Genomic DNA, 14,186 nt, shown 5'->3' on the forward strand with positions numbered 1-14,186 from the left:
ACTCTATGCATAGCTGTAAATAACGTGAGAACTGAAGTGCTTAGCCCCTCCTCCCCCCCCCAAAAAAAAAACCTGCAGAATATCTTACACCACATTTCAATGTATGAAAATGTTTTCATCTTCACATCAACATTTTCAGTCCCCACCCCCACCCAAAAACAATGTCAAACACTATTTTCGCTTGCCATACTAATATGTAATGACGCTATATGTATAGGTACTGCATACAGGCACACGGTAAATCAATACATTTTGTGAGTTCATAGCATATAGATACCGACAACTGTTATTATAACCCATTAGAAATTAGAATGGAGTTGTTTCTTCTTTCGCTTTATGTAGGTACACTAAAACTGTAAAGATGAAAAAAAAATATGAAAATGTCGTATATTATAATAATAATATTGTATGCTATGTGTGTAGAAGTATTGTAGCTTTATTGAAAAACCGTAGGTAACGCACGATCGACGAAAACGAGATTATTGTACATAGGCATACTGCGAACATCCTTTACGAAATTGTATAAGCTCTCCCACAAAACATATTAAGTCACAAAAATAGTTTCCTCTCACGTGTTTTAGTCTATAAATAGCATAAATATACATATACATAGAGAGAGAGAGAGAGAGAGAGAGATCGTGACAAATGCGTACAATCATTCGGATATGTACCAGCTACCTATATACCCATTACCCACTGTAATATATTCATGTAAACGCGATTGATTTATACAGAAAACAGTCCAAACATGTCTGTTTGAGTATAAATAAACCAAATTACGGGCCGTTCGTTGAAGACAAAGCTTTTGCGATTGACAGAGATTTACATGTTTCTGTTTCCGTCCCACCGAGTCCGCGGTCCACGAATACAACAATGCAGATTATCACTTTCATTCAGATTTCTGGAATAACATCCGTACGACGAAATAACAATATAATAAAACTGATACTATTCAGGTAAAAAAATAAATAAGTATAGAACGCAACGATTCAATTCGGTGCATTACACTCGATGACGTTTATATTGGTTTTTTGTACGGAGTTGGCGAGCTTAGAACGGTTTTTTTTTTTTTTAAACAACTAGAGTTTTAATAAATTCGATTTTATAGGTAGATACAATGATTATTCGATACAGTAAAAAATAACCATTCTTGGAAAACAATCTATAGAATTATTATTTTTCGATCGCCGACTACATAACGCCAATACTAAGGTTGCATAACGACAACTTAGCCATCACTCACCCATATAAAAAGCATAAACTAAGCATAATACTAAATATTAAAAAAAAAATGTATGATGACTGGTTATTACATGTATGAAATCATCATCCCACAATGACTAGTGATCAAACATAGTATAATATGTGTAAGTACTATACACACACACACACACACACACACACACACACTGATTCGTTAAGAGTATTATATTATGTAGAAGTGTCCTCAAATTACTTTTCGTAGCATATTATAATAATAATATTAGATAGTATGACGTATACCCATTTACCATAGCGTTAGGGCAAACTTTATTTTATGAATGAACACGTCCATCTGATAAAGTTGTACCAAGTTGAATAATTGGTTTAGAGTTCGCACTGGTAAGTTTTTCAGCTTCTGTAATATTTATGCCAATGATGATAGTCTTAATAATTTAAAATTGTATCACAAAAATATAAAATAAACGTAATAATGGATCTAGTATTTATTATACTTGGAGCATATTTAAAAATTATATATATTTATAGATTAATATAAGTTACTAAAAATTTCAAATCGCCATAGCCCCCATATACTCCAAAGACACCATGGATCTATTATATCCTTGGTACACACTAAACACAGTTAAATAACTAAAATACTACTTGTTGAAAATTCAACTTTTAAAACAGAAAAAATATCTGCTAAATAATTTACAGTATGAAAAGAGAGGTTATTATTTTAAAAAAAAACAGAAGTTTGTATCCCCACAGGCCACAGAACCCTCATTAAGTACTACAAAAAATCTTAAGAATTTAAAATATGGTCATTGAGTATAAGTATTTGAAAATTCCAAAAATCAAGTTTTTAACAACTGCGTTATTGAATAAAAACCCGGGCTGCGATGAGTCATCCTTTATGTAGATTACCGTACACGAAGAGTGACGTGCATTTTACATTTGTCCATTAATAATAATTATTATTATTTTGATTTTGGTTAGGTGTGGAAGAGCTGTCTACCACTGTTGACTTGCTCAGAGACCAGTTGAATGTGTGCTGCGAAGCGCTTGTAAAGGCGCTGAAGAGGAGGGACATTCTGATTGCGCGCCGGGACGCCAAATGCAACATGATAACGGCTCTGTTGCACGCGTACTCCATGAAACGAAGTAAGTACGACCCGACAGCGGATTAATAATATAATAATTTATCTATGTCACTGCACAATATAACACTACTAATACCGTCTGGGCAGGATTAATGTTTTTGCGTCGGCCCGTCATAATATGCAAATATTAGGCGGTGCTAATTTTGTGTCACACTCGTTAGGTGAAACAAACAAAAAATGACATTTAATATTTCGTCGCCACTTGTCAAAAAGGTTCTGTGTCCCCTGCCTCGAATATCGCCTAAATAAAATTAACGTTCATCAATCGAACCTCCACCTGAGTACATCAGTATTGTAATAGACTATAATAAAGTGATCATAGAGACGTTTCACGCGATATTATTATATACCTACAAAATATATTAGGTATAGGTAGTATAAAACAGCTGTATATAGTTTTAGAATCTATACCAAAACAGAGACGTGCCTCTCGGTTCGCTTACGTCGCCTACGATCCCACGGAGAAACTGACGCGAGAGTTGCCAAAATATCTCCGACGGCCTTTTCGGAATATTATTATCTGCAGGTCTCGTCGGACAAAAGCCAAACGTTTGTCACTGTCGTACACACACACAATACAATATAATATAATACACGAAGCGTGCATATAAATATATTTCATCGAACCTCGGAGTCCCATTTTAACCCCTTCCCACGTGTTATCGTCGTACCGTGACGGAGACATCCGAATCGCTCTGAAAGAGACACTGTGGCCGTATACAATACAAACAATACAATTTGTTGGCCATTTTCGGGCGACCGTCGGACTGGGTTTCCGATCGATTCACCGGCAAACGTCGACGCGGAGACAATAATATTTTCATTTCACTTTGGGGCTTTGGCGCACTGCAAATAAAATTTCAATTTCCGAAACGATTGTACAACGTAAGTCAAACACACGTGAAATCTTTTGTGTACGTTTGTTATAGGTCTCATTCGGTATAATAATTATATTTGCTGAAAACGATAGTTATTACATGTCGAATCGTGAGAATAAGACGTTCAGTTTTATACTATTATTTCTCCATGTACGGTCACCGGGTCGATAAACTGTTTTTTGTTTTTCAAATTAAACTGCGGTCGTGTTCGATGCTTGTCGATCAAATAAATTAAAAGTAACAGTACAAAGCGTCAAGACAAAAAAAAAATACATAAAAAATAGTTTTTTCTCTTAACTACATTGACTATGGTATTTTATATCCTACTGGGATTCGGAATGCATGTTCATTACTCAACTCTGATGACAATATAATTTGCTAATATTATCAAAGCCTTCCCCCATCCGAAATAGGCACTAATTGTTCAATAATATCCTTTACCAATAATATGCGAAAAATAATAAAGACGTTATTGGTATTCATTTTTTTTTCGGGTAAAAATAATTTTAAATGATAAATAATTATTAAAATATTTTCTTTCAATCGTTTTAAAACGGGAGGTTTTATAAAATATAATATAAAGTTTGTTTCTTTTTTTTTACGAAAATTCTTTCCTTCTCTTGGTATGCCATTTAATTTTTACTTAAGTCGTAGATATATACCATAAACACGTTATACCTATAGTACCCTCAGGGTGTGTACAAATTGTGCACAACGCGTGCCTAACGAATTTTATCTCGATTCCATTTCACACCACCATGTTGTTTCTATTTTACAAAATCACATCATTTCCCCTCAAACAAAAACATTTCCGTCGAAAAGACTTTTATAATGATTTTTTTATTAACTCTTTGACGTTTTACATTAAGTATTTACTATGCGAAGTTGAAATAACATAAAAGTTTATTTGGAGTAAAAGTGTTTTACAGGTCTGACTTGTATTTCACGCACATCGCAATATCATTATTCAAAACGTATATTCTTAGTATACATCTTATTCTACGTTTAGTTCATAAATATATCGATCAAATATAATATATTCGATTCAATGATTTCATAATTTGTTAATTTAAATAATTCGAAAAATCTACCTTCGAATTAACACTGTGGTTTTTATGAATATTATATTAATTTTCTCGACTCAATTTTTATAATTTCTTTGTTATGCATGATATTGATATATTTATAAGAAAACTAGTTATTTGTGAATATTCATATTAGTTGAAAATGGTTTAAAACAGATTGGTAAAATTTAACTTTAGCCGTTTTTTAAAGTTTATCTAATTTTTAAATTATTACAACAAAAAATACGATCGGACGTAAAAAGGTGACCAATGGTTTATCTAAGGGTTTAAGTATATGGATTTATTATACTTCATGCAGCATTACAGCTGCAGCTATAATTACTCGGCAGTACGCATTGTAATACTGTGTACCTACGTGTTTTAATATATTTATCACCGGACACCAGTGGTCACTGGTCGGTTACCCTATTGTAATATAGAACATAAAATTTACATATTTCAGTTGATATTATATATATTTATATGTCTGAAAGGGTATTGGGACAAAATAACGTATTAATTTACTACTGAATAAAATATATATATATTTCTTTTTTGGCATCAATATCTACAGGTACATGAGAAAAAGTAGTTTAAGTTAATCTAGTGTCCTCAAATATTTTGGTTTTTTCTTGGTGTAATTAACAATATTATGAATAATATTATTTAATTAGAAAATAATGTAATTTTCATTTCATTTTTAAGAGTTTATTTTAAATATTTTTAAATTTAGATATTTTGTCTTTTACATTGTTGATTAATTTATCCCTGGATATTTTGACCCTAAATAATTTAGTACAGGATATTTTGTCCTAGATTCGACAGTAATAGAGGTTAGTGGACTATACTCGCCCGTACAAAAATTATCACTCACGCCACGGATTGGACATATAGTTACTCAAACATGTCTAAACGCACGTTAAAATATGACCTGAACTCGTGGTCTGGTATACAAGTCTTATTCTTTATGACACTTTTATGCCATCGTCATATTATATGGTTCAATAGTTTTAATATTATATTCCGATATCTAACAGCGGATATACAAAATATGATTTTGATTCGTTTAATCTGTGAATCGCCATCCAATCGTTAACGAATCCGTGTTCAATGACTATCGTGGGCACATCATGAAACGTAAACACTTTTATAGGTGAAGGACCGCTTAACGATTGGTCAAAATTAGACACGACTTACCAAAATGAATGGCGCGTCCAAACGTCTTATCGATCGGCATTGAACTAAAACGCGGTAGCGTAGTTTTGCGGTTATAACTATACGAAGATCGTTTTCTCGCCCAATTTTCTATCCAAATCCACTTCTTTAAAAATTATTACATATTTATTATTATCATAGAGTACAATATTATTGTAAACGTTTTACCCAATAATGATTTATATCTACCTAATAAACTATCCTCATTTGTGTGATGATCTAATCAATCTAATTTTTATTAATAGGTACCTTTCCGGTAACGCTATTATATAGGATTAGGTACTAATTAGTGTCAATAAGTATAAATTTTCTTATTACATAATATCGCTTACACGTTAATGCTATTGTTATTTACACTTTTAAAGATATTTATATTATTATTTTATTATATCAGTGGATAGCGCGTAGATTACATAATACTAATTGGACACTGCGTAGGTGTCCATATAAAAATAACAAACTTGTTCAGATAGGAAGCTAATTGTTTAACGCTATTTTATACGCTTCAGCTGATGCTTTGGTATATTTTCTGCATCGTTGTTAATATTTATAATAACATACGATAAAACAAAATGCTTATGTATTATACAAAAATGCATAGGTACTATGTTAAAACATGTATTGGAATGAGGGCACTATTTTTAAATGTTTCCAAAACATATTGTACTATAACAGCTTTAGTTGACATTTATTTTGTGTAATATAATATCTTACTTTAAATTTAGTATTTACTGACAAAAGTCAAAAAATGTTCTATAACAATATAGAAACCATTTAATGAACTCAAATTATAATAAAATTACTGAATTTGTACATTTAAAACAATTTACATAATTACACATTCACCTATATTTGACAGAAAATCTGATGATAATAATATATTCTTCAAGATTATTATTTTAATAATAAGTAATTTTTTTTTAACATTTTCATTAATTTTTCAAAATATATAAATTATAAACGATTTGTGTCAAATCCGGCTGTCTGTGTTATGTTCTCGATCTTTAAATATGGGGTTCACGGCTCACGCAGGAAACGTAACAATCCTTATGAAACTGAAAAAGTGAGATAAATAAATAAAAATAGTTTTGATTTAATAAAAGAAAAAAAATCAACTGTCAACTGCCATTTCATTCTATCAAGTTTTGAAAATAGATACTATATTAATTTACTAATGACAGGTTTTGGACCTTCAGTTAACTATCTTGTAGAAAATGTTACTATCGTTTGTAGTAGAGAATAAATGTAATTAACATAATTTTCAAGTTGTAGACCCTCCGGACGGTTCTGTAGTTAATACAGGACAATATCAGGCACTTTGGTTCATTAATAATTTATTGGAAACTTGTGACAGATAATAATTTCAATCCATTTTCGGTGTTAGGCTTTAAATTTTGCCTTTTGGTGAAAGCTGTCAAACATATTATATTAATGAACAAAAAAAAACACGACTTTTATCTAATTACAATTAACATATTTTAGTATCTGCTGCCATACAATAACAACTAAATAAAACATAATATATATACACTATTCAAAGGTAATAAATTATGTATTGGAATGAATATTATTGTTAAATTTTAAAGTAGATATTACAATAATTAAAGTAAGTATTTTCATTCACGAAATTATTTTTGAATGAAATTTGAATAAATATAATTTTAAAAAAAATTATACATGACAAAAAATAGTAAGCATCAGGTACGAGTGATTTGATTTTTTTATAGATAAACTGTGTTTCATTTTATCTATAATTTGTAGTTACCTAATATGTATAGTTATAGGTAGATAATTTAATTACTTATATGGGTACTATATAGTGATAATGTTGTAATTATGTTTGGTCTACATTTACTAAATGTAAATGTATTTTCTCATTTGATATAGAAATTGCTTCGTCACTTCACTCAAAATTATAAATCAATAAACATTTTTTTTAAAAATGTAATACATTAAGGATGAAGCCGTTAATAATAATATAATGAAACATATTAATTTTTAATTTTTACATTTCTTAACTAAGTATAAAAATTGAACGTTTATTTTAAAATCATTTTTAGTTTTTTATTTCGTCAGATTTAATTAATTAAATAGTTTTTCCTAATAAAATCGTTATTTTAAACAAAATTTAACAAAAATAAAAAAAGAATTGCTTTTATTTGTATATAATGCTTCTGATAATTATAAATAAGTTATCTTGAACGGTGCGCATTTATAGGACGACATAATATACCTATAAGGTCTACAATAGAAGGTTACTGAGTTTCGTTATTTTTTATTGCTTTAATTTGAAAAAACGGTAACAACCGAGTAAAAAATTAAAGTCATTAATCCCAATCGACCGTGTAATAGCTAGTATGTGTTTGGTTGTAGATACCCGTCGACAAAATCACCTAAATCGTATACGTGACGTTGGTAAAATAAAAACGACATATTATAAATCGTCCGTTATAGTAATAAATAATAACATAACCAATTTATTTATTTGTTATTATTGCCAAGACTGAAACACGCATTTTCACGGAATCAATAGACAAATATTAGTATTTTAGTAAAATATTAAAATGTAACGTTTCGACTTCCAATCATAATAATAATATATCCTAACTTAACTAGCTAGCAAAAGAGCTGCAAGTGGCACTGGGTATGTGCGCTGGGGTGGGTGTGGCCGAGTTCTATCGATACGAACTTTAATTAAATAGTAATATTACAAAATAAGTTCTATGGTTTTGTGTATCACAATATTGACCAACATGAATGTTATAAGTGACTTGTATTATTTACGCTAATTAAAGTGTACCTATTTTGTAACTATAGTGCAGGCGGCTGGCGGACATTTTGATCATTGATTATATCATTATTATTATGTTAATGTTATATACGTATTTGTTTGACATAAAACGCATTATTAATTTACTTATTGCGCCATTATTAGCAGGACTGATCATTACACATGGCCCGGGTTATGTGATATGATACATTTACATTTGAAAATTGGATTTACTTTTCGACGTATAGAATACGTATAATATATATCATAATTCATAATAATAATATGCTCGTTTATAATATTTAATGTATAGGGCTTCTGTCTTCATACACGTCATTTTCGTTGGGAAAAAATAACAATATACCTTTTGGTTTATTACATTTATTTTATAATATTACGATGCACTGTAAAGATATTAATTTGCCGACGAAATAATTAACGCTTCAATTTTACAGATTGAGTTGTCGTCTGATACTATACAGTCATACAGTCGATCTGACTATATAGTAGGTTTCGCAGCTTAATATATACCACTCGTCTACCGAATTGTTTGTAACCAACGACCCACTAGGCATAAAAATAAAAGAGCGCCTTAAAACACACACATAGGCAAAACACACCCAAAATGCCGGATTATAATAATTACGCAAGAAGCAACACGATTCACGACAAAAATTTCTTGAGAAAGCATAGCAAATGTGTAATTAAATAATGAAGTTTGAAAATACAATAATCTAATTGGAAATTTTACGTTGAAGGGCATGATGTAGTTTTCGAATCATGTTGAACAATTTCAACAGAGTTACAACTAATTTAACTAGACATTTTTGTCATGTATTTTCAACATTTTATTAGATAATATTCCCCGCAACCAGCATTATCTGACACCTATGGGCTATGGGCTATGGCAACCAATATACAAAAAATAATAATATTAATTTATACTATTACTATTATAATCTGCAAAAAATGGTAACCATTTATAAACATATAAACTTATTTTATAAAATAATTTTAAAATTACATCATTGTAAAACCAATATGTTCCCGAAATAATAAAGTATCAATAAAAAATGAGTGATATCCCAAAAAAAAAACACTCCGCCATACTCCGTGTAAAAGAAATGCGAAGTATAAAAAAAAAACTGCTCTAAAAGTTGTGATATAATGTTATAGGTATCTAAGTCTTTGAACTATAGAAATAATTTATGTCAAAATAATATGCTAAAAACTTTAACTTAGCTTAGTGACTTTAAAGCACTTATTATTAATACACTACCGATTTCAATGATAATAGACTATATTATTATTATTATGTACTCATTATTATATAATATTTTTAAACTTTTAACTTATGTCGTCAAGCTAAGTTCAATTTTTTAGCAGATTATTTTAACATAAATGATATCTTTAGTTCAAAGACTTAGCTACCTATAAAATAATATCACAAATTTTAGATACCGTGTTTTTTATATATTTATATAGCGTTATTTTTACACGGTGTATGTTTTTGTCGCGATAAAATATACAATTTAAAATAATATTATTATAATTAATATAACTACATCCTAACTTGCCTAACTTAAAAGGTTGATATAAACTCTTACTTTTTCTTGACGAGTCCATTGATATGACCTCATATATTATGGTTAAGTACTTATAGTAGTCAGTAGTGTAACTCGTGTTTACTTTTGAATCCATTATTTTAAAATTTCGCTTCTCCAAATTATGCAAAGATTTTTGATCCCGAATAACTTACTATCGGCAAGATCATATACCAACGGCTAAAGTCAGCTTTAGGATGTCATGACGTCACGAATCTATTGACTCGAGAGGATTGGTACTTACTAGGTATATTATGGACTATATTAGGGACCATATTCGCAACCAAATCAAACACTTAACACCAAGTACGAGGAATTTTGAAACTGTCAGACGTCAGTTGAAATACCAACCAGCAACCGCCCACTATAAATATTTGAATAATTTTATTTCGTATTCGAAAATAGTTTAAATCCTAATGGCTAATAATGAATGATAATAAATTATTAATAAATACTTATCTGTAGGCTGTAGCACGAAAATAAAGATTACGATTTACGAATTACACCCACGCTGAGATACCTAACGTAATCTTACTCTATTTTTGAAAAATATATAAAAACGATTAATTCTTAATATACCTACTCGTATTTTATTTTTCTTTAAATATTATATTATGAAAATTACCACGTGGTAGCTACGCCTACGCGTGGTGTGTATATAGAACGACTTCGACAACATTACCGTTACGTCGAATTTTATGTCGGATGAATATATAAATAATGTAGGTATCAGACGTTATGTGAAGCGAATCAGTTTTCTTAGTTCTGTAATAATTTAAAATCATTTTAATAATTAAATGGTTTACATTGTACCTACATAATATTTTGTACCTAATATTACGGATATATTTGAGGCGAACTCATCCTACGCCAAACGTAATCACGGTCTGATCATAATTCATAATACCGTTCGGGTAAATTCGTAGTACACTTTTTTAGATAAAAAGTAGTTTACCTAAAGGTCATAATATTAAATTATAACGAAATCGTCCATTCTCCGTCTGAACCCAAAAACTTGTATGAAGATATAGCGTTGACATAACATCTTATGACATAATATAATAATAACACTTATATAATATGTAGCTGTAAGACTATGTACTCCACGAGTTGGGTGTCTTGTGCTTTTGTTCTATTTATATCAGCGAGGCGGAATGTCGTCGGTTTAGAGTGATTTTAAAACCTTTCATCCGGAAAGACAATAAATCGTCATCGTCGTGAGGCCAATCCACCCCCCCCCCCCCGAAACACAATAACGCTCCCTCCAAACTCCGCACTGATGACTCGTCCGCCACTGCGGGGCCATCGCGACCTAGGGCCGAGAATAATAATATACTACCTAGTACCTATCTACTTCATACACACATTCGACTATAACGCCGTGCGTCTCGTTCGCCATACTTATTGGTATTTACGAGTCATTATTAAAATCGGGAAACCGTCAACAAGCTATATATCGACGTGGCCGATTACGCGCGCCTTCACACGTCATGGTTTGTACAACTCGCGTTCGACTCGACGACGGGTGAAATGATATATAGGTACGCGTTTTTCGTCATAATAATAAAATGATATCGTGTTATATAATATGTATAATGTCCGTATATATATACACTTAACCTAAACATGTATAGATAATACGATTTACGGGATGCGATGGACAAGATGGGGGGGGGGGCATTAAGACCTACCCCGTCGGCACCCCGGGGAGGGGGCATGAAGTCCTACCCCATCGCCAACCACGGGGGAGGGGAGACGGAGCGGTGCGCCGACCGCACGTGTGCACGCGGGGGTGGACCGCCGCCGCCGCGTCGGTGTGAGGAACAGAGGGCCGGCCGATCGATAAAAACGTAACGCGCATGTTTTAACGCACAACAGGAGGAAACGCGTACCATATCAGTGCCGTATAATGTAACGTATAGTAAATTGCATTCTTCATTCAGACCGTCCGGTGTTCGAACCGTCGCCGCCGTCATCCCGTCCGGGCAAGTCGAGACCTGCGAAATATTCCTTATCAAAACACATTTTGAAGACGGGTGATGTGATGAATGGTTTGCTCAACACGTTGAAGAACATTGCCAGTCTCAGTGAGTACACCTCTCTATACCTATATACTATATATGCGTGCACGTATGATACAAACGATCCACATTTATAATATAGGCAGTTAGATACAATATAATAATATGATATGTAACTCGCCTCCGTCTAATTATAAAATAGTAAAAATAATGTATTTATATGTTTCGCATCAAAATATTTTATTATCACCACATACGAAAGAAAAATCCATCGCAAAACCCAACCGAAAAGCCAAGCTTGCGGTTGGGTTAAATTATGATTTATAATAATATTTCTTACGATCGTCCTACTCTAATGATATTTTATTATTTGAACAATAATTAAATGTACCTGTAGTTATCGCGTTGTTAATGTACAGACAAACACTAAACAGTAGGTAGTCCGTATGATGTTCTGTGTTATAGTGATAATATTTATGTATAGACGCACCGTTAAAATCATTTTATAAGGAGGTTCACAGCAAGTGGCCACGCACTGTTGTAAACGATTAAATATATAATTTATAGTAATATTATGTAATAATAACGTAGTCTACAACTATACAACAATCGTTTACAAAAAAATCTTAAAATCTTTTTTTTTCCCGCGCACACAAAATTTCATATTATATTTACAAAATATAATATAATATAGTAATAGTGTATACTTTATGCATTGAGTGTGATAAGTACGGTTTTCAATTCTGTTGACACTTCCCCCCCCATCCCCCTCCCACGCGATCTAGCACCACCATCGCGGTAAACAAACACTTTCAATGATAACACAAAATATGACAACACGTCGTATATTAATATTTTATATTTATTTATATTATGACAATAGTCATTGCAGATACCTGCAGAACAGTATTTTGTTATCGTAATAATGTGATATTACGTTTCGAATCCAGCACGTTCTTTATATAATCGAATTAGGTTTGGTCGATATTTCTCGTTTGCAATAAATGTTAAGTGTTCGGAGAGCGCGACGAGTACCTATAGGTAATATTTGTAGAGTTCGATTCAATCGGCGGGAAACCCCATTATCATCAGTGTGGAGGTGTTTTTTTTCGTTTGGCATAAAAAATATTGCGGAATTTCATTTTAATAATTTTTGTTTTTCGTTCAAATAAAGAGGTGAGAACTATAGCGTAAAGGGAAAAAATGCCACCTAAATCATTCGCAAAAGGTAAACCGACGTGACTTGAATCCGACGTGACCCATACTGTTACGCGGAACGTTTTCAAAGGGATACGACTATGATGAAATGATGAATAATATTATTTTTGAGATAATAAAAATAAAATACCCAATTCAAACTGGACGTTTTGTACAACGATCGATAAACAATATATAACAATGTTATTGCGGTGTGTGGATACGAGGGATTATAATATACGTACGACGCACCTATAGAGTTATTATGGTTGATAATATACACAATTTTAATATAATTTTCTGTGTACTTTTTTTTTAGAAATAAAGCAATTTATAAAAACAAACAAAAACAATTTTTTTTTTTTGTCATAAGGAAAACACAATAATATATAATACGTATAGGTATAGGTATATTTTATGTATGTACAGAGTGTTTCAATGTGTTGTACCTCGTACATGACCGTCCGACTGCTATATAAATATATACTCTTCCGCTACTCCGCCTCTACGCGTTTCTAACCAAACTTTGAAACTGACGTCACTATTTATTCAAACGCTTAATGGTAACGGGCACAGTAGTTATATACTTTTAAAATATTTACATTAATTGGCTGTACAAAAATCGACCATCGCGGCATCGCGTAACTTCCGGAGAATCGGCGGGGAAAAAACAAAAATTCGGTTTAAATTATGATGGTCGCATCATACGCGAACACACGCGGCGGAGGCGCCGCCGCCGAGACACTCTGTATAATTTATATTTTCAACTTATTTACCAAAGAAAGTTTTCTCATATTATATATACGCACTACTGCTGCAGAGATATTGTATATATGTAGTAAATATACTGCACACGCTCGTAAAAGTGTGATGGATAACGACTATATATTTTGTTGTTAAAAATTGCAACTTCTGTAACAACGCCGTATACAATATTATATATATATATATATATAAGTATGTCATACATTTATACACGCCTATATAATTCACTACTCGTGTATAATAATATAATACAACGCGAGCGGTACTCCAGTCGAAAGACAGAGTCGCTCGGGATAATGACGTGCC

At 31.7% G+C, this 14,186-nt stretch overlaps 1 protein-coding gene across 5 annotated transcripts in view; it reads left to right on the forward strand.

Annotated features, from left to right (window-relative positions):
* LOC132952422 (TBC1 domain family member 30-like) overlaps positions 1 to 14,186 on the forward strand; it is a 41,951-nt gene that overhangs the window by 15,547 nt on the left and 12,218 nt on the right. For 4 of the 5 annotated variants that reach the window (XM_061024716.1, XM_061024718.1, XM_061024719.1 and 1 more), the window contains exons 3-4: positions 2,203 to 2,367; positions 11,841 to 11,984. In XM_061024716.1, coding sequence (XP_060880699.1) covers positions 2,203 to 2,367; positions 11,841 to 11,984 — 309 coding nt within the window. The remainder of the gene's footprint in view (positions 1 to 2,202; positions 2,368 to 11,840; positions 11,985 to 14,186) is intronic. The other variant, XM_061024717.1, reaches the window with a different exon arrangement.

This window comes from Metopolophium dirhodum, chromosome 9 (genome assembly GCF_019925205.1).
Source record: "Metopolophium dirhodum isolate CAU chromosome 9, ASM1992520v1, whole genome shotgun sequence".
Taxonomy (NCBI): Eukaryota; Metazoa; Arthropoda; class Insecta; order Hemiptera; family Aphididae; genus Metopolophium; species Metopolophium dirhodum.